This window comes from Daphnia pulex, chromosome 11 (genome assembly GCF_021134715.1).
Source record: "Daphnia pulex isolate KAP4 chromosome 11, ASM2113471v1".
NCBI lineage: Eukaryota > Metazoa > Arthropoda > Branchiopoda > Diplostraca > Daphniidae > Daphnia > Daphnia pulex.
The window spans coordinates 3,975,757-3,996,691 of NC_060027.1; the positions used below are offsets into that span (position 1 = coordinate 3,975,757).

The following is a 20,935-nucleotide window of genomic DNA, read 5'->3' on the forward strand; positions in this document are numbered from 1 at the left end:
ATGGCGTTTAGCAGAAGATATTTGATGAAATTAATTGACAGCTTTGTTTTCCTTTAGTTATTGTAAAGTTACTAGTTAGTTTGATCCTATTTTCACATTTTCAAGAAAGTTCATAAATATTTTAATATCTGCTATGTCTGGAAGACCAACTAGACCAAGCAGGAGTGAAGGAGCAGATTTTGAAAGAGTAAAGTCATAAAGTGTTTTTACCAAAAACTCACTTGTCAGCTTTAATATTCTTTACAACTATATGTTGTTACGTGGGAGTAACTTAAATACTAACACTAAGAATCCTTGTCCTTTACAGGAGCAGCTACTAGATAATGTGTCTGATGATAGTGATGAAGATTTCGTGCTCAAGTAAGCTATTTCTAATATTTCAAATTAGTTTGTTTCATTTCAAATTTGAATTTTTCCAGTAAAAAAGATGGAGGACAATTTTCAAACAACAAGCTGAAAGAGTAAGCTTACATCTTGAGAATTCAAATTACATGTTGATCTAATTGTTTTTCTTTTGACAGGGTAAAATCCCAGGTGGAAGAGGTCACTAACGTTATGAAGGAGAATGTGCATAAGCTGTTTGCCAGAGGTGACCAGCTGGATGAGCTGAATGAGAGATCAGAAAATTTAAGAAGTGCTTCCGATGAATTTCACACTGCTTCCTCAAGGTAATCTTTTATTTTTAACAACTAGTCTACAATATTTAACAAAATCTTTACTCACCATGCAGGCTCCGTAAAACAATGTGGTGGAAAGAGATGAGAACTCGTCTCATTCTAGGATCACTCTGCGGTCTAGTTGTGCTAATTATGATAGGTATCATGTGCTGCATTTTTAAACATAGCAACTTTTATCTAAACCATTTTTCCAAATCAATATAGTGTGGCTATCAGTCAAATACCATTGATCAGCAAGAAGATTTTCAAGATATCCCCAAGTATTGAAATATGTTGTAACTGAGCTATTCTAAAACAGCTATAATAATTTGTTTTTGATTATTTTAAAAAAAAAAGCCTGTCGACCGGTATTACTAGGCGTACAAGTTGAGTCCATCAAAATCCGCAAATTCAAATATTGAAAGGTGGGGTTTGCACACTATAGTCAGATGAATGGATGACAATTTGAAATATATATTTGATTACTATAAATCCACTTAACATTGTCTTGTGGAATCGAGTGAGATTGATAATGTCTGTCACAGAAAAATGAAAAAAAAAAGTATCAAACACTTTGATGAACGGCTGATCATTTTCCCATTGTATTTCACCTTTTACACGGTTTATATATCAATTGATGAATACAGAACCGATGGTATTCCACATATATTTATACATCGTGTCACTCTCTCTCATTGGATTCCATCCCCCGCCATATCCAACCCGGTCACAGCTCTTTTATTTTCCCTCGAACTGCTGATCATTCAACGAAACTTAAATTTTTTTTCCCCGATTCGTTCTATATTCTCCTAACTTTTCAACAAAAAAAAAAACACGGAGTGAATCTGATTTTATCATCACGTACGGAAGTTTTTTTTTTTCATATGTATGTACAGGGAACTAAAAAATAAAAACAGGGGGAACGACACAGTTTTTACGTTGAATATAAAAAAGAACTCAAACAAGGAAACAACATCGTATCCAGTGGATGAGCAAAGAACGAGAGAGCAAGAGCGGAGAGGGGAGTGTGTGTGTGTGGTGGAGGAATTCAAGTTAAATAAATAAAAAAACAACCAGGGTAATTTTCGCGACGTAGTTTTATCTCTTTGGGTTGGTTTGTTTTTATTTGGTGGAAGAACAAAACGAACAAGAACATAAGAATGAAGGAAGGCATGAAGCATGCATTGGGGATGCTCAGACCCCTCCACAATTGGAATTGTGTCCCGTGGACCATATATAGTATGTATAGCAGAGTTATAGAGAACTGTACATACACACACACACACACTTGCATGTCCAAACCCAATTCCTTTGGGTGTATAAGAAGAAGAAGAAAGAAAAAGAATAAGAAACGGCTGCGGTGTATATAGAGCTAGAGAGTTAGGTAGATATATAATCATCTGTTTCCATATATAGTTCGTTTTCCAAGCTGAGCTCCTGCTGGATGGCATATAACACGCCGGAAGAAATGAAAAAGAAAATAGAAAAATCCGGTGCGTGATGTGAAAACCGTGTGCAGCGACTTATATAGATTGGCTGAGTGTGTGTGTGTGTGATTTGCCCCCTCCACCCAGCAACAAACGGCTCTAATTGCAATGGGATCAAATGTTTCTCGCTTTTTTTTTTATTATTGGGCGGGGCTTCTTGTTTGACCGCGCGCGCTCTGAACGCACCCGACATTTTCAACGGCCAATTTCATCCGCAATCAGAAGCTTCCCGTTTGTTTGTTTGTTTTTTCTCCGACACACACAACAATCAATATAAAAATTCAGAAACATATATCACCCGCGCCTAAATTTGTCATTCAACACAATTCAAAATGATCTAAAGAAAAGAAATAAACAACCAAATTCAATGTTTCGAATATTTTCGGAGAGAGATCAAGAATGGCAATAATGACAACAAACAAAATTTTTCCTTTTTTTTTCTTTTTCAATTGGCAATTGAACCAATTTCGTTCGTGATACTTTGATCATTTTCGGGGGGGTTGATTGGGAGGCAGTAGGGGAGAGACTATATAGAATCAAAAGATGACGCTCGCATTGGCAGGTATTATTATCTTACATATAGGTTAGAGACTTTTCTTCTGGATATGAGGAGACAATGAAGAACATCAAAGTGAGCTACCAAGTGTGATGGAAGACGAGTTCAAATATCGGTCGCCCGTCCGCTCTCACCACTTTGCAGTTGTTTTGTTTTTTAGTTTTTTAGTTTTTAAAATTTTTTCTGGTATCGATTTATGTATGTCAATCAAGATAGAATTGATCAAAAGAGAGAAAAGGAAAGATGAAACGATTTTTTTGAAATCCCAGGGATATACTGGAACTGGAGACACAAATGAGAAACGATCGGGGAGGGGCATTATACACACATAAGACATTGAATTATACACGGCGCAACACAAATTGTTTTGAGAGATTTTGTCCAAATCAAAAAGAGAAGAAAAAAGGAAATAAATCAGACGCTGGTAACCCAATCGTCGACGCAGAGGGTCTCGGTGGCCCAGTGCGGCGTGTCGGGTTGGGTGATCGGATGTCAGGAACCCGGGCCGCCCTTCTCGTAGTGACGGGTCAGACTGACCGTTACGGAACTGAATTTGGCTTTCGTCTCCTTCGGCCGAGGTTTGTACGTCCGCCCGTTGGCCGTGTAGCGACGGGCCTGGTAGTAGCGGTGGACCAGGTAGACGGTCACCAGTCCGGCCGTCAGCGACAGTAAAATGACGACCAGTCCGACGTAGAGCGGCCAGAAGACCAGCCGGATGCACTGACGTTCATCCGATCCATCCGGGCAGTCGTCCCGGTCGTCGCACCACAAATCGGAGCTCAAACAGGCGCCCAGTGCTGGACAACCCGTCCGGCAGACCATCTGACTGCTGCTGGCATTGGCTCCGTAAACGGACTGACGGGCGGCGAACGACATGGACTTGCTGCTGACGTCCTTGAAGACGGACAACCAAGTCACAACCAGCGGAGTCTCATCCGGAATGGGCACCCCTTGCAGAGAAGCGACGACCAGGAGCCCGTCGGCCATCCAATTGCGTTCCGACCAGCCGGCCGAGTAGAGATTGAGCGGCTGCTGCTGCTGCTGGGTTTTAGTGTCACCGCCCGTCTGCTGGAGTCCGCCGGCCATGAGACAAACTTCCCGGTAGAGTTGAGTCTTGCCGTCGGTGATGGAGTAGACGAAGAGCCGATTGTTGGTCGGGCAGCCCTCGACCGTCTTGGTGACGGAGGCCTGGCCGGCCGGGAAGACCAGGATGATGTATCCACCGCGGGGGGCCTGGATGTGCCACGGGATGGAGTGGCGGACGCATCGGTCGCGCGGGTCGATGCGCAAACTGCCGCGCTTGCCCGTCTGCTGGTGGCTGTCCCAGCAGGCCGGATCGATTCCGCGCGAGAACGAGTACTCGGCCACGAAGTAAAAATGGTCGTCGTCCTGGGCCCAGTTCATGTCGCGCACCTCGAAGATGAGCTCCAGCGACGAGGCGGCGCTCTGCAGGACCACCGGGTTGTTGCCGGACAGCGAGCGGCACGTGTGGTAGGAGCGACGGCGCACCTGACCGCCCCAGAAGACCTCGTCGACGCTCAGACAGGCCTGGCAGCCGCTCTGGTTGAACCGGGCGCAACCCGTCGAGTGGAACGGGTTGATGGTCAAATGCGTGTGCTCACCTTTGCCGGCCTTGTTATATAAGACACAATCAACCGGAATAATGATTATTAGACAAATTATAATTTAAGCTTTTGGTTCTACACTTGTTTAAACAAAGCGCGCCAAATTTGAAATTGCTGGAAATTTAAAAAATGGCGGACTTGAACTAATAATATAGATGATCGGATTAGCGACAGTGGCTGGCCCATTTGACGTGGAAATTGTGTAGAGTTTAGCCGCTTATTGGTAAGAGTTATACGCAACAATAACGCAAGATCGGCCCCCATTTTTATTTGACGAATAGTATAGAAGATAGAGATGAAGTCGCATCGCTTCCATCTCTCGTTTCCCCAATGGAGCGGAGAGAGAAATGGGCTTTTACATCCGCAGCATTCGATGGCACAACCGGATGGAGCTGCAAAAGTTTCCCCCCTCTAACCCACCGGAGCTTGAACACGTCTATAGCCTATAGGATATAAATGGGGAAAGGGTGGGGGGACGGCCAGCCGGCCGACGAGGGTGCATTGAGAGCAAGTTCTATATTTTTTCCTTCTTCTTCTTATCTTTCTCGGTAGATAAATGATTCATCCATCTGATGGATGTTCATCGCCTTTTCACCATCCATTGCTGCTGCTAGTGCACACTAATTGGTTCAAAATCAATACACGGCCCAGCCTGGGCTGGCCTGGACTGGGCTGCCCTGGGAATCTAATGTAATATACCTGAAAGCGATAGAGGCAGCGTAGGTGGCGGCTGCCTCCGCGTCCGTAGAGCAAAGGATTTCTAGGCGATGAGACGCTGCCATTTCCTTTGGCGCTCTCCAGGAGCTGGAAGCAATCAGGAGTCATCATCTGCCAGGCGAGTTGCTGGTCGTCCTCATCTCCGGTGCTGGACGGCGCTTCCGGCGAGTCCGCCACCCCCGTCGTCATCCCTGACCCGTTAGGAGCCGGAGACTCCTGCTGCTCCTGGCCGCTGCTGCTGACGAGCTGCTCCTTGGGACTGAAACGATCGACGGTAATGAACTCGAAGCGGATGACGAAACTCCACGGTCGGATGGCCGTTCCGGTGGCCAGCTCCTGGCGGATGGTGAAGCGCGGGCTGCGGGACAGGTAACTCTCGCCGTCCTGCCAGCGGCACGGCTTGTAGGCCGTCGACGAATTGGCGTGGACCAGAGCGTGCGGGCAGATGCGCGGCTGCACCGTGGCTCCGCACTGACGGGACACCAGCTCCTGGCCGTCCGTCAGCGTCAGACAGTCGCCATCCTCACCGCCGTCCAGCCGGTACGACAGGAAAGTCATCCAGACCCGCTGATCCTCCCGCCCCGTGAATTCGTACAAACAGGACGTGTTAGGAGCCATCGTGGCTTCCGGACTGCGAATGATCCCTTGGCGCTGGCTCCTGCGGCTGTTGGATCCCGAGCTGGTGATGGAGATCCGGCACTCGGGATGATACTGGCGCACCTGATTGGCGGCCACGAATCGAACGCGGGTCGTTAATCGGAACCCGGGCGAGGCTCCTAACGGGGCCGGATTGAACGGGGCGTCGTGCGGTTGGCTGCGGAAGACGACCAGGAGCTCGCCGCCGGCTCCGGTGATGTGCGGCATGTTGCCCGTCCCGCAGAGCCTGGCCAGGAGCGGCGACTCGATGGTGGCGCCGTTGTAGATGGAAACGGTGTCGTCGACCCGGGTCCGGCACTCGCGACCGCTCATCATTTTGCGCTCCTTGTCGCCAGCGTCCGACGTGCGGACCGAAAAGGATTGGCCCGGCTCCGTTTGCACCAGAGTCAACAAGATGGTCTGGTTCTTGGGCGACCACGCCTGCCGGATGTAGTAGTAGCAAGTCACATTCCTATTACAATAGATGCACAATACACAACACACAGGACAAAAGAAATAACAATTGAATATTTAGATATTATATAATAACATCCGCGCAAAGAATTTAACGCCGGATGGCATTTCCCCGGATATATAATGGAAAGAAATTCCTTCCCCTCCTCCTTTTTTATCTATATGTACGGCTCCTATTGAATATGGAAGGGTCGGATCGAAACCGATCGACATCTACTCGAGCCATAGGCTTTTCTATTCTATATAACCAATAAATCCTATACACAGAACGATGTATGTATAGAGACGACCCACACACAATAGGAGGCCGGTTGGCTCCTTGCGGCTCCTGAAACACGAAATACAAAATCTTACAAAAATATCTGAAAATGTGCAGAGTTTTTTTTTTAAAGAAGTGGTGCTGTTGGTGAATGGGAGCGACTTGTATTATATCCACATCTATTACGCACGGCGCCATCTTGCCACGCATTCATACATAGATGCGGGCCCCGCAAGAGGTCGCTCCTTGGCTCCTTTTCGTCTGTCTTCACACGTATCGATTTTCGCGCTCTCCCAGCAGCAGATCTCTCTCTTGTATGTGTATACACTCGACTTTTATTCTCTTTCCAAACTCGTTTTCGTTTGTAGACCAGGCCGCTATGTGTGGCTCCTAGACTGGCTCCTACTTTCGAAGAAAAGAAAAAAAAAAGGATCTGACCCGGCGCCCACGAGGACCAGAAAAAAGAAGAAGAAGACGCTCTTTCTCTTATTATATTCCAAGAGCCTTGTGTCTCCACTCTCTTCTTTCAGTTTCTTATATAAAAGAGAGAGAGAGAATAAAAGAAAAGAAGCAATCGTGATACACACACACACACAGAGAAGGAGCTGCTCCTTCCACCCACGTGAAGTGGGGGAGAGACGTTGTTTCTGCATAATGACGGCCGCCGCTCGATGCTCTCTGCTGCTCTGTGTGTGTGTGTGTATATTCGCTTGAGTGGTAGATTGTTCATGGGGAGACAAGTTTTTTGGTAGACTGGATATATTGCGACTGTGTGCTGCCAGCGCTCCTTAATATCGGATGGCAATGGGTAATTATTCAGCGCTCCTGTTTGGTGGGGGGGGGGGGGGCGACGGGTGTCGACACCCATTATCTCCATCTATGTTTCTCATTTATTTCGAGTCGAAAGTCCCAGCAGCAGCAGCAAGTCCAGCAGGAAAAAAGAAACAAAAGAAAGTCTCTCCAACAATCGATTCTTTTCTTTTCTCTCGCAGACTTTTGCTTCTGCAGGCTCTCGACATTTACATTATGGGAAACTATGTGGGTGGGCGACGGAATATAGCTATATAGCCTACTCTCTCGTCTATATAGGAGCTAGCTCCTGCTGTAGGCCAAAGAGTTTTAGACATTTTCTGTGCTGTGCTGCTGTCCGTCGGTTGATAGTTTGGCCCCCCAAAACTTTCCTTTTTCCCCGCTGGTCACAGCAGCAACAAAATAGAATGAAATAAAATACCAAAAAAAGAAGAAGAAGAAGTCTCTAAACCCAAACTTTTCTCTTCTATACGTTCCGCGCACTATCTTTATACTTTTTGTGTCTGTCTGTCTGCTGTATAATATAGAATATAGGCGCTCTCTTTCCTGCTGGAGAGCTAGCTAGGTCATAAGGAGCCGTATAACGTTTAGATGTCACGCTCCGGGGCATTCGGCAGCAGCAGCAGCAGCACTCAACCCGGACACAAGATTTTTCGTCTGTGCTGGGACGAGCGACGAAAAAAAGTCAAAAGAAAATTAAATCTTATCTCTCAAGCGCAGAGGCCAGCAACCGTGATGCCCCCTGTGACACACACATCCCACAGAATAAAAAAGCATAGTCGGATATCTTGATGTTTTATTATTAAATAGTTTATGTAACTCTGTGACTGCATATGCGCGGACTATATAGACTATACTGTCTATTTATTTAAAAGGCCAAAAGTCGATTGTATAACGTTATTATACCTTTTTTCTTGATAAAACCGGATAAAACAGACGTGGGCTGCTGTGCATGCTGCAGGACAGCAGGACAACAAGAGAGGGTCGTCGGGCAATCGATATGTATTACGTAATATTATCCACTTTGAAATATGTGGGACTATTAGACGCTCTGCTCCTGTGAGATGCTTCTTAGACAGATGCTGTCGAAACTGTCGCCCCCGTTTTATATATCCCTGACGCACCCGCCACAGTCCAGCAGCATCACAGCTTGTATGTCGTCCAGCTTACTAATATGTGTCTATATGTCAATTCTCTCTCTCTCTGCGGATGTGAGAGGAACGAGCCGCGAAGAGCAGCAGCAAAGACGAGAAGAGATTATCGATCGTGCTACTTTGCCATCTACTCTTTTCCTATATGTGCTGCTGGGCTCTTGCCGGACTGTGTGCTGCTGTGCCGGTCTCCAAAGGGAGTCAGAAGAAGGGAACAAGAAACTGATGGCCTGACAATTCGCGCAGAGCTTCTCTCCACTCTGCTGATGCTCAAGACTCGATCCATCATTAAGCGGAGACCCTGAAAGCCTCACACAGGCCGTCCTGCTGCTGCATATTTTCTCTTTCTAGCTTCTTCTCCTTCTTCTTCTCTATAAGTTATATATGCACTTGTGTATGCATACATTCATAAATGCTGTGGGATCCGGCAGCATATGCTGGACGGGCGGGGGGTGTAGGCTGGCTGGTTGACAAATGGCAATTTCAATAAGAACTAAAAGCCAACAGCATCAGAGAGTGAGAAAGAGATGATAAATAATAAATTTCCAGCTGCTGGCCAGCATCTATACATATTTTATATATATAAGGATGCGCTAATAATAATCCCCCCAAAAAAGAAAAGATGATAAATGTGTCTATAATCTAATATTTTGGATGATATTATATAATAACAGAAAATATTTTTTTATTACCTTGGATAAAGACCAGGAAAGTTTGGCGATTGTAGGATGCATGTCCGTTGATCGCAGCTGTGCAAGTTGCGTGAGCAGAGGGTGCCGGGAACGGGATCGCCGTACCAGAGGATAGCCCCAGCAGCAGCACTTCCTGATGCTCCAGCAGTTCCGCCACTGCCGTTATTAGCGGAGACAGCAGCTGACGTCGAAGGTGAAAGGTTGCCAGTGTCGGCCCGGACGACCCTGTACGTCAGGTCGAATCGGAATCGGCTCAAATCGACCACGTCGCTGATGGTCAACATCAGTTGCAGCCATTTGCCAGCGCTGGTCGTGATTGGCTGACCCCTGTTGATGTTTATTAGATGCGAACGAAAGAAAGATAAGAAAGATAAGAAGAAAGAAAGAAAGAACGCGTGAGAGCGTGATGCGACGACACGGAATAATAAATAAACGACATCAACATATCAGCAGCAGCAGCAGCATCGCAGCACAGCACAAGCAAACAAATTTAGAGATTAAAAGGATGCTGCTGGCCATCATGGCCAGCAGCAGCAGCAGTTTGGCTATAGATGTAATATGTTGTACTGCTGCTGCTGCTGCTGTGTATGGCTCTTCTCTCAGCTCCTAATCAAATGGACGGACCCTAACAGCTAAGAGGGCCAGTATAAAAGACAAGCAGCACAGCAGCAGCAGCTGTAAACAAGGAGGAATGTAACGCGCGCGTGATGTGCAGCAGGGATCGATCGGCCATCGATCGATGCGTGAAACCCCGCAGGGTCACGTGACGTTGTCGGTGTATAAAGAGCGACTGCTGAGAGTCAAAAGGGAACATCGGGACACGACGTGTTGTAGATATGTACAGCAATCGGGAAACTGAATAAGTCACGGAAATAGTTTCTTATATGAATGACGACGAGTCTTTTATATAAAGAAATGTTTTTCTTATTTCTTTTGAATGGGTATAGGCTGCTCCTTGTATGTACATTTACGTTTATAATTGTTTACATAAAACCCTGCAGAGAATAAATAATTGAAACTGAAATGTCATACCATCCTTCACCGCACCAGGCGCCGGTGATGATTTGGTCACCGCCATGAACGACGTCGGCGTCGCCTGGACTGGACGCAGCGTCTCTCTGGACGACCTGGCCGCCCAGACACAAACTGCCGTTCTCCGATCGATGCAGTTGCCCAACAGAGAAGGCCTCCATTCCCACCTATAAACAACAATATAGAGTTTTATTATATAATGATGTTTTTAATAATATAAGAACCTATTAATTGCTGTCTATATATCTATCGTTTTTAAGAAACATATTATTTCAAACTAATTAGTTACACAAGGTATATAGGCTGTTGCCGGTGGCCTATCAAAGAGGAAAGTTTATTTTACAGGAAAATGTTATAGGGACTTGGTTATGTATAATAAGATATAGCCTATGCACAACCACAGCCATCAGGAAAACGGCATAACATTTGTAGAAGGAAAAAATGGATGGGAGGAAATATCAGATCACAAACTATAAACATGTGTATATCCTATATATTATAGCCTATGCCGGTTAGGTATTTTTGTTTGGGATGTATCAAACAGCATCATAGAGCACAGCGCAGGAAACTCGAATCTTTTTCATATCATTTCCCCCCCTTTTTCCCTTTTGGGTTCGCATTTGATTACGCGGTACTTGATGATATTATGAAATATAGGCTATAGCTCAAAGAAAAGAAGAAGAAGAAAACGAAGCCTCTCTATACACATCAGCACAGCACATAGGAAAAGTTATAAGCTGTTGATGGAAAAGGGAAACTTTTTGGAGGCGAAGCAAAAAGATGATGACGCCAGCAATCGATCGATTGCGCACAAATCAATAAAGCAAAAAGAAGAAGAAGAAGAGTGTATGGAAAGAGCGGAGGAGGAAAGAAAAACACAACTTTTGTGCTGAGCCCCTCTTCCCATCCTCCAGCATCACCGTCACATCCTCCTCCCACCGGATGGAAAACACGTTTTTTCAATCAAAATGTATATATATAATAAAATATAAAAATCCCCAAAGTTTCTACCGAAAAACTAAAATCTCGAACCGCAAAAAATATACAGACAAGAAAGAGGCGCGGTTTTTGATTTATCTCTATCCCAGCAAAAAAGAAATTCTCACAACTTTTCTAATATAAAACGGATACACATCACGCAGCTGTGGCGGTCTATATACTACTATATTTATAATACAGCACACATCTATAGATGCCGATAGATTTTTCTTCTTATCTTTTATTCTTTATATTCACAACTAAAAACAAACACGATATATCCCAGTTGCTGATGCTGCAGCTATGCTGGCTGGATATAGGGAGTGTGTATGTGTGTGGTGTGTTAGTATATATATATATCTATAGACGCTATAACAATCGCTATAACAATCGCATTCGCGACCGCCTTTGCTGTGATGCTGGGAGTCCGTTGAAGCGTGACGTCGCTCGCTCTCCACCACAGCAGCTCATCGTACACAATCCTCCGCACTCGGCTGTTTGTGCTGCTGGATGGAGAGTCTCTCTCTCTCTCACAGACAGGCGAGCACACACAATGACAAACATGATAGTTTTGATACGGAGATGCGCCCGTTTGTATACAGCGCTGGCTGCTGCTGCTGCTATGGGAGAAGAGGAAGCGAAAGAACAACAAAATCTATAAAAATATCTTTCGTCGTCGTTTTCTTCTTCTTCTCCTCCGCCCAGCAAAAAGCCAAAGACAACAAAAGACCTTACAATTAAGGCCTCGACTCTCTCTCTCCTATATATAGATGTGTGTGTGTATCTATATCTTTTCCATGGCTATATATATTTATATATACAGCAATATCTATCCTGTCTATATAGTTCCTTATATATTCTTTTTGTCAAGGAAAAAATCTAAAAGAAAAAGCAGGAAAACTTTGATCTTTTCCCTTTTTTTCTCGTCGTCGTCGTCGTGTTTGTTTTCGTTCTATAACCAGCAGATCTCTCCTCGATTTGATTTCTTTGATAGCAAAGTTAGCTGCAGATTCCCCCCCTCCCTCCCTCTCTTCCCCTTTCCTCTCCTTTTCCTCTCCGGAATATATTTAGATCTATACAGAGGACGATTTAGACTTAGACATGTATATAAACATAAGATATGTTTATATAATATTTTGCTGGGGAATATATAATACAAGTTTTGGCGAGAGTCAATCCGTTTTTTCATCCGCCTTGTTTCTCTCTATAGCATATCATGCATCTGTAATTTGATGTCATTTACGCAGTTCTATATTATATGCTGCAGCTCTGAAAGGGGGAAGATAAAACGGAAATGCTGCGGATCAAAATATCTATAAATCAATCTGGAAATTCATTTCCTCTTTTTTTATTTTTATTATTTTTCTAAATTTTCGAAACGACCAAAAAGTTTTTTATTGGCGAGGTGGATATAAAAGGACACAAAGATTAGAGCAGCAGCATATAGTCTTGATTTTAAATAGCACTCTAAACTCTTCGTCGTCGTCTCTGCTGCTGCCATTTCCAAACGCACAGGACGTAACACATCAAATGTATTTTCTGGATATCCGCCTCGTCCTTTTCTTCTCTCTTCTTGGGAGGAAGGAAGGGAGGAAGAAGAAGAAGAGGAAACAAGTCCAAATCGATCCGTCGGGACCTCGTCTCTCTCTCCTGCACGGCAGCGAGGGAAAGGGACTTATTTGCAGGGTGTGTACATAAAAGTTATCAAAGTCACCACACAGACACCAAACAACAACAGCTCTGGTCTAGTAATATACCGTATATATATAATATACTTTGGGGGAAAGAAAACGACGATCCTTTCGGACCCCGGCGAATAATAGGAGTTTGGGCGCGATGGCTGGCCGAGCGTGCTGTTGCGTGGTCATGGCTGTTGCAATACTACTCTCTCGTTTCCTTAATATATCTATCCAGGATTTGAACAGTTTCCCGCGCTCTCAGGAGATTCGGACGGATACAGTAGATTCTATTATATGCTGTTACCGAGGCTCGACTCGCCGATCATGTCACTAGTGCCAAATGTATGACATAACTTCCCTTTCCTTTATTATATTATTCCTATTTACGTCATCAGAAAAAGTCGGCCAAAAAAAGGCTTTTCAATCAAAATCAGCATCGACAGATAGCTATATATAACAGCAGCAGCATGTATATAGGACTGCTGCGTGCTGCCTGCTGCTGTCATAAATATACAATATGCAAAAGAGAATATGTGTCCTCTGCTGTTGCTGGTTGATGGCAAAGAAAAAGAAGAAGAAAAAAAAGAAAGAAAAATGAAAGAAAAAGTCTATACAACTCTTTGATGATGTCAAAGAGTTTTCTTCAAAGAGGTCCAACATCCAGCTCTGTGTGTAATCCGGGCAGGAGAGTTGTTGGCGCGGGCGGGAGAAATCGGGCAGCAGCAGGGGGCACACAGTACAATACACACGTACTATACAGCACTATACATATATAACAGCAGCAGCAGAGCACAGCAGCGGCTAGAGAGAGAGAACTCTTCTTCTACTTCTTCTTATATCCCCGCGACTAAAAAGAAAGTCGCCGTTCAAAAGGAGATCTTCAAACACAGGACAAAAAGGAACGAGAGGAGAGCGAGGGACAGAAAAGAGCTAGACATCCACACACACACATATATTTCTTATCAAACTCTCTCGGATATATATGTACGAGGAAAAGAAGTTGGGATTTGTGGCGAGACCATGTCGCTGAAACGCACAGACACGGAACAGCATCTCTCGTCACGAATGCTGTAATATGTGTATTATATAAGTGTGTGTGTGTCAAAACATGCTCACTTATGTTCTTCACAAAGTGAAACACACACATCAGGGCAGCACCTCGTGCCCCTTGACTTCAATCACGTCTATATCATTAGATTAGCACTATATAGCTTACATAATATTCGAATCAATATATCAAACTATTATAACTTTATATAACTTATATTAATGTTAAAACGGTTTGAAGATTTTGGTAGAAAAGACTCGAATATAATAAAAGGAAAGCTTTTGGTGCTGCGTGTGTGCTGGTCAATATATAATAATAATAGATATAAATATCGGGGTGAGAGTATCTCTGGTCGTGACACGGACCGCTCCGCGTTCATTCGCTGACAGTTGACAAGGCCCAGCAGCAGAAAAGCTAAAAAAAAGGCGCGGTCGAAGAGAGGAAAAGTAAGAGGAACGAGTTTCGTTACTTAGCGCATTTGACAGCTCTAGCCTATATTATATAAGAAGAGAGAGAGAGAGAAGTAGGGCCGCGTGGGGGTCTCTAACTCGTTTCTCTCCTGATGGTTATTGAAGTGTGGTGGTAGCCAAAAGGATATCGCAGCAGCATCAAAAGGCCCTGGGAAAATCATATAAAACCGGCGCAAAAAGTATCAAGTCGCCCATACATTTCATTAGCACTATAGATCGAAAAAAAGGACTTTTGAAGACCTTTCTTTATATATAAAAGAGAGCCCAGCACACTGCTCTATATATAGCTGTGCTGAGCTGGAAGAAAACCAAATAAAATAAAACAAGAAAAAGAAAAAAGAAAGAACACACACACAAACCACACGACGAAAATTGATTGGTATTCTTTATATATTTCTCTCTCTCTCTCTCGCCGCCCTTATTATTGCGACTTCTCCTCTTAACCTAGAAATATATAAAATACAAGGAGAAGGAAATAAGTATAGAGATATATAATATAGACCTAAAACCGAAACACACGCGACAGCGCCATCAAAAAGCATTGTCCTGTTAACTCAGCGAGTGCTCTGTGCTGTGCTGTGTGTATAGCCTATACAATGTCCACTACGGTCATCGGAGACTTGGGCACGATTGATCTTGGCTCTTATATATATTATATCCCCCTCCCACATTATATAAGCCCTGGTGCGCTGTTATATATATTTGTCTTGAATTTTCTTCTTATATATTATATGAAATGGTCCAGCTATAACATAATATAGAACCTCTTTTAAAAACGGAATGCGCCTCCCATTGGTCTCGTTGGCCGTCATAGATACAAAGCCCCCAAAAACCAAGGGAATATATCGTTTATATTATCTAGAACAAGTCCTGCTGTGTCTACATATAATGATTATTATTATTAGTGCAATACTAATCTTTTTATGGGCACAGGCCACATATCGATATTATTATTATACGCGTGGCTTTCGCTCGTATAAACGGATCAGAAACTATAGAGACCCAAGGACTATATAAGAGCCCCAAGCTCACATTTATTATATAGATATATACACACATATACAATCAATGCTTTTGGGGCTTATTATAGGCCTACTGGTGCTGCTGGTGCTGATCTTACAAGAAAAACTAACCATCAGGGAAAATCTCCTCCCCGGTCCGCTTGTTCTTATATTTGTAATATAGGTATATTTATGTGTGTGCTGCTGTGTTCCAGTCCTTCCATTGTTTGCCGGCCCATCTTATAATATATATAATAGAACCAATTTTTATGTCTCAGCAGCAGCCACAAAGGGACGAGAGAGAAAAAATCTTAAGACAAAAGAGAGACAAGAGTTTCGTGCTGTGTTGTCCAACATCAAAGATGCTATAATATGTATATAATATAGGACACAGCACACACAGCAGCCCACCAAATGCTAATGAGATGTGTGTGTTGTGCATGCCGTCACAATATCTCGGCTTCTTCTATATTCTTTTTTTTTGTGTGTGTGTCGTAAATAAATTTTCATTGGAAATGAGCGCGCAAATGAATAACATATATATATAATACGGCACCAGCGGCGAATTATTTATTCCGCCAATCTCTTATGTAGTTTTGTTTTTTTCTGTCGTCTGTATGCAAAAGAATATGTATCTATAAAACATATCGCGACAAAAAGAAAAATGATGTTATATTAATACATGTACTTTTTTTAATATCGTAATGGCGCTTGCGCTGCTGGGTTATGTGATGTTATATTTACATATTAGATTCGTTTATATATTGCTGATGCAATTTCATTCATGCGCAACGTCGTTAAATGAACCAGAAAAATAATTGATGACGTCCATCACTCTCTGCGCCCATTAAAACAAAAATTGACCCAATAACATTTTTGGGATTATTGACCTATAATAAGTTTTGAATCAAATTCTGAATTAGCTAAATTTCAAATCAAGATGAAATCCCGCAGAATGTTTTTTGTTATTCGTTTTATCCATCCATCTCCATTCGACGAAAAACAGAGTTATATCAACTCGTCTAAAAACCTCTGCTGCAACAAGCAATAAAAGATCTATAAAAATATTTATATACGCGCTTGTAGCCTATACTTATGCGAATTGATGGTGGAATGAAATCCCCCCCCCCCTCTCTTTCAATCTTCTCTCCATTTGTCACACATTAAATGGGGAGATGATGACAAATGGTTAAGAAATCTACAAAGGGCTGCACCTTAACAAGTCCTAGTCCCCAAAAAATAAGATTCCCCCCACAGCTCAATTTCTTATATAATGCAATCAAATATCGAACGATCTTTTTGATTCCATACGTCATCTCTCTCTCTGCTGTCTCTCTCTGTACACATGAAAAAGAGACACATATAATAGAGCATATAGCAAAAAGAATAAAAATAGAAAACGCCATTATATCTAAAAGTTTTGCTTGTGCTGGGACCCCGGAGCATATAGGACATTGTGTGCTGCTGCTGCCATGCCATTGGGTATATATAAATTTCTTCTATTCTCTTTTCCATCTTCTATAGACATCCGGGACGGCCCCAGCCCAGCAGCAGCACCAAAAAAAAAAAGAGAAAAGAAGAAGGAGTCTGTCGTTGGATATTATATAGACAGAGAATAGAGACATGAGAAAGAGAGAGAATGCACTTAGCATGGCACGTTCTCCAGCACACAGCCACACCGCCCTCTCGTCGCTGATAGATGTTATAGTATATAGATCGCCCGTTGATGGATCGCTTCTTTTGTATACATCAAACCCAGCACACATATAGCAAACGCGCTTGTGTGCAGCCCAAGAAAACCATATATAGACTATTTTTCGCCCGTCGGCGTGCTGGGTCCCAGCAAAGTTGATTTCCTTGTTTGATTCGTTTTCCCCATCAATAAAATATCAAAAAAGGAAAAATCGCTGGGAATTGAAACGCTTTTTATTCGCCTATACATCAAATATGGCGGCGATCATTTCTTTGTATAGATTATCCTGGGGGGAAAAATGAAATATAGACAAAAGAACGCATCAGCGCAACCAAGTGGTTTTGTCTGTTGCTGGAGAGACCGCGGATTAATACGTAATATACAGATTTGTAATGCACCCAAAAAAGTATAAAGAAGATGTATACATATATAATAAAAATGGCGGGGGGCTCAATATATATAATAAGAAAGGACGTCATTCACATGTCCCGCACACATCACAATGGTCCGAGGAGATGTTTGACGAGAGTGAATTGTGTGCGGGTGAGAATTCCCACATCGTATATATATCTATACTCTATACTATACTGCATGCTGCTGCTGCTGTGCAAATGCCACGAACACGCACTCGAGAAATCTCTAATCTAACCGACAATCACCTCGTCATTCCGGGTGGAAAGCTGTGCGCCATCACGCCCCCCTTATAGTAGTAGTAGTATGTATACATGCACAGCAAGACGCAGCAAGAGCAGCACCAGGCGCTGCTGCTGCTGTTTGTTGTGTGCTGCTGTTCTTATTATTCCATTCTTATTCGATTTCTATGATGGGAGAAGTTTGCTGCTGCTGCTGGGAGATGAGCGCTAATAATACAAATTCGCGTGAATAAGGCGAATAATTGCGCATCAAAGTCCATTGCTGCTGCGCTAGCGGCACACATTATATAGTAGTACTACACATAATCCCGTGAAAATGTCTGTCCATCCCAAAATATGCATAAAAGGAACAATGACATTGAAACTTTTATAATAGACGCAACACGATCGATACTAATAGAATATCCTCAAGTGTCCGCACAGACTTTCTTTTATTCGAATTCTATTGGCATAACATTTAAAACAAATCAGATTAAGGGCTGCACAGCAGCAGCTGATGGGCAGCAACTAGGCTATATGGGAAAAAGTAAAGTTGTCCTTGTGTCCATCAGCAGAACCACTCCAAAAGTTAGACGTAGATATAAGAAAAGAGAGAAAATGGAAATCATCTAACCAACTTTATATCCTGTTTTCTCCCCGGCCGCCATCAGCAGCAGGCCGCCCTATATGTACGCCATTGAAAATTTCACACAGGACGGAGAAACTCACAAAGGGGCGCAGCAGTTGTGCTGGGATAGTGTGCTGTGAGAGAGAGGACCAATGATCTAATATATAGCTGAGCCCTGATGTTATATACTTGTATACATACATACGCCCGAGGCGCGGTAGGCAGACACATAATATAGAGTGGATGGCCGATGCAAATGCTGTGATGTTGCCAGGCAATAAGAATATTAGAAGGGAAAAAGACTACATCTGAAATGTTGAGCATTTCTCACACACGCACAACCACCCAACGGCCATGACGGATTACGACGCCAAACTTTCTAATCATATAACACCACACACAGCACGCGGAATATATATATAAGGGACTGAATGCTGGACTATATATGCTGGCCGGCAGTAGAAATAAGGTAGCTATACATGCGTGTGGCTGTTTATCTAAATTCCATTAATGTTTATAGATATCTTTAATACTACACGAAACAAGAGCAACAACTTTGGAACTTGTATTTATTACGGCGATTATTTATATAAAGACGGACCACAGCACGACAACTTGCATGAGTTGGCCGCGTCCGGACATGTCCAGCGAGACTCTCCTGCTGTACTATTATTGGCAAACTGTTGGGCAAACAACTTGTCGGAAGTTGATATATCCAGCACAGCACAGCACAGTATAGCTATACAGACAATTGAATAAATACATACTCTTTTCAAAAGTCGATTTGTATAGTTGTAGTTGTTGTTGTATACACAGCAATACTTGTGCAACTATCTAATTATCGATATAGATAGTACCTAGATATTAGTTCATTTGTGGGTTGTGCTTACCAGAACTCTGTCACCATGGTGACCGCCGAGAGCGGTGAAATTGAACCAGCAGTGCCACGGTAGGATTTGAGTCGTCCCAGACATTCGAGGGCGGACGAGACTCAGCCGGTACGTCGATCCCAGTCGGGCGTAATAAGTCCGGTTGCAAACTGTCATGATGCGTCACGCACAATCAAAAAGAAAATCAAATCCTGCTGTTTAATTTATTCATATATCACCGATTATGTCAGACAACACTAAACATGGCGTAATACATATTATAGATATTATATTTATTATTACATCTTTTATATTAAATATAGCCACAATGTGTAGATAAACCAATTCCTAGATATGCATAATATTTATTATCCCTTTGATAATATTACACACAGCAGCGGTAGAATACTTACCTTAACATACTTTAGTGGGCCAGGATTACTTACAAGACGAAACTACTTACGAGCTTAACATACTTAAATAGTTTTTTCATACTTACATTTTGTAAGTAACGAGTAAGCATGTAAGTATGTGCCTCCAACATACTTACTTGAATAAAAGAAAAGCCTTCTGTAGGAATCGAACACGGGTCTCTCGCATCACAGTCAGATGCTGATCCGCTGTGCCATTCTTGATATGATTAAACTAATTAATTAACCGTTATAAATCAACGGGGGGGTTTAGGACTTAGAGATTTTTATGTCCAAACATTATATTCAATTTTCTCTCCTAAAGCGGCGAGCATGTGCCCTTATTCATTTTTTTCACAAAAATGATTTACAGGAAAGCTGCTTTAAACTCGGTACTACCAGTTCCTTCAGTAGATATAAATAGGGCAGCAAATTTTTCCTACAATTAATGAAAAAAAGGAGTTATATTCCTTAAACAAGTAGTTTACATGTATTCTAGAGTTCTACCTGAACGATGGCCATATTTCTTGAATAATGCTCATGGATGGACTGAGAAACAAAGAGCAGGGCCTCGTAGGTCAGGAAATATCTTTATCGCAACATAAGTAGCAAGCCAGCCTCCCATTCAAATTCACTAAACGCAGCACCATGAGTGAAAAGGAGGGATTCAATTTCACGATGAGTAGCAGGAACCAAATTTTGCTGGCCAAAATGTTGGGGTTGTTGTTCGTGATCAAAATCATGCCTATCTTCAGCTGATGATTGTTCAAGACCAGCCCTGACGCCATCAGTTGTGTTACTACTAGCAATAACAACATCTTCAATGGACGTGGGATCACTAGCCTCGTCGACTAACAAGTTGAATCCAGTAGTCGATATATATAGGCTAAGCTCAATCAAATTTCAAAAGTGAGCAAAAGTACAAGTACAAAGTACAAGTATGTTATTAGCTGTTTAAGTATGTATACGACGAAAATAAGTATGAAAAATAGGTATAAGTATGTTCGTCCAATATACTTACAAATTTACAATACTTACAAATAGTTGAACATACTTACAACTCCCTAAACTACTTGATATTTAAAAAAGATAGTGCTTGCAAGTATGAAAATGAGTTGTAAGTACGTTAAAAAATATTTCAAGTAGGAAATTTTCCAAATTAAGTATGAAAAAAGCCCTACTTGACAAATTCAGTACTTTTAACCTACTAACATACTGGAAATTAAGTATGTTACCGCTGCTGTGCAATGGGAATGATTGATGCTGGATCTATGTATGCGGAATGATTGAGTACAAAGTTTCGGATTCCCCCTGAGCTGTTCAACAATGTCCCCCAATGTCCCCCAAAAATTTAAATTTTATTTTATATTTTTGTATTCCAAAAAAGAGATGTGGAAATCCCATGAAAATTGAAATATAAGCCCGGAGGGTA

The 20,935-nt window shown here is 42.7% G+C and overlaps 2 protein-coding genes and 1 long non-coding RNA gene across 5 annotated transcripts in view; 1 reads left to right on the forward strand and 2 right to left on the reverse strand.

Annotated features, from left to right (window-relative positions):
• Positions 1-1,325, forward strand: LOC124208272 (vesicle-associated membrane protein 2-like). 2 transcript variants are annotated; one of them, XM_046606038.1, is made up of 7 exons: positions 5-187; positions 308-360; positions 420-461; positions 522-668; positions 731-816; positions 882-937; positions 1,014-1,325. In XM_046606038.1, exons 1-6 carry the CDS (start codon positions 134-136, stop codon positions 905-907), a joined length of 408 nt encoding a protein of 135 aa, XP_046461994.1. In that variant the 5' UTR covers positions 5-133; the 3' UTR covers positions 908-937; positions 1,014-1,325. The 2 variants fall into 2 exon arrangements, with proteins under 2 accessions (XP_046461993.1, XP_046461994.1); XM_046606037.1 differs by lacking the exon at positions 1,014-1,325 and having other exon boundaries at positions 1-187; positions 882-1,001.
• The window catches only part of LOC124208271, a 27,201-nt gene continuing 7,500 nt past the window's right edge, over positions 1,235-20,935 (reverse strand). For both annotated transcript variants that reach the window (XM_046606036.1, XM_046606035.1), the window contains exons 3-7: positions 19,115-19,263; positions 10,096-10,262; positions 9,064-9,390; positions 5,024-6,149; positions 1,235-4,331 (exon numbers count right to left, since the gene is read on the reverse strand). In XM_046606036.1, the coding sequence (XP_046461992.1) occupies positions 3,192-4,331; positions 5,024-6,149; positions 9,064-9,390; positions 10,096-10,262; positions 19,115-19,263 (2,909 nt within the window). In that variant the 3' untranslated portion in view covers positions 1,235-3,191. The remainder of the gene's footprint in view (positions 4,332-5,023; positions 6,150-9,063; positions 9,391-10,095; positions 10,263-19,114; positions 19,264-20,935) is intronic.
• On the reverse strand, positions 19,860-20,172 carry LOC124208274. The gene is made up of 2 exons (XR_006880391.1): positions 20,011-20,172; positions 19,860-19,942 (listed from the first exon to the last, which is right to left on the reverse strand). It is a non-coding gene; the product is annotated as an uncharacterized LOC124208274 (long non-coding RNA).

Coding starts and splice junctions, on each gene's coding strand:
- LOC124208272 (XM_046606037.1), top strand. CDS start 134: ATGTCTGGAAGACCAACTAGACCAAGCAGGAGTGAAGGAGCAGATTTT. Junction 361..419: donor GATGAAGATTTCGTGCTCAA/GTAAGCTATTTC, acceptor GAATTTTTCCAG/TAAAAAAGATGGAGGACAAT. Junction 462..521: donor TCAAACAACAAGCTGAAAGA/GTAAGCTTACAT, acceptor TTCTTTTGACAG/GGTAAAATCCCAGGTGGAAG.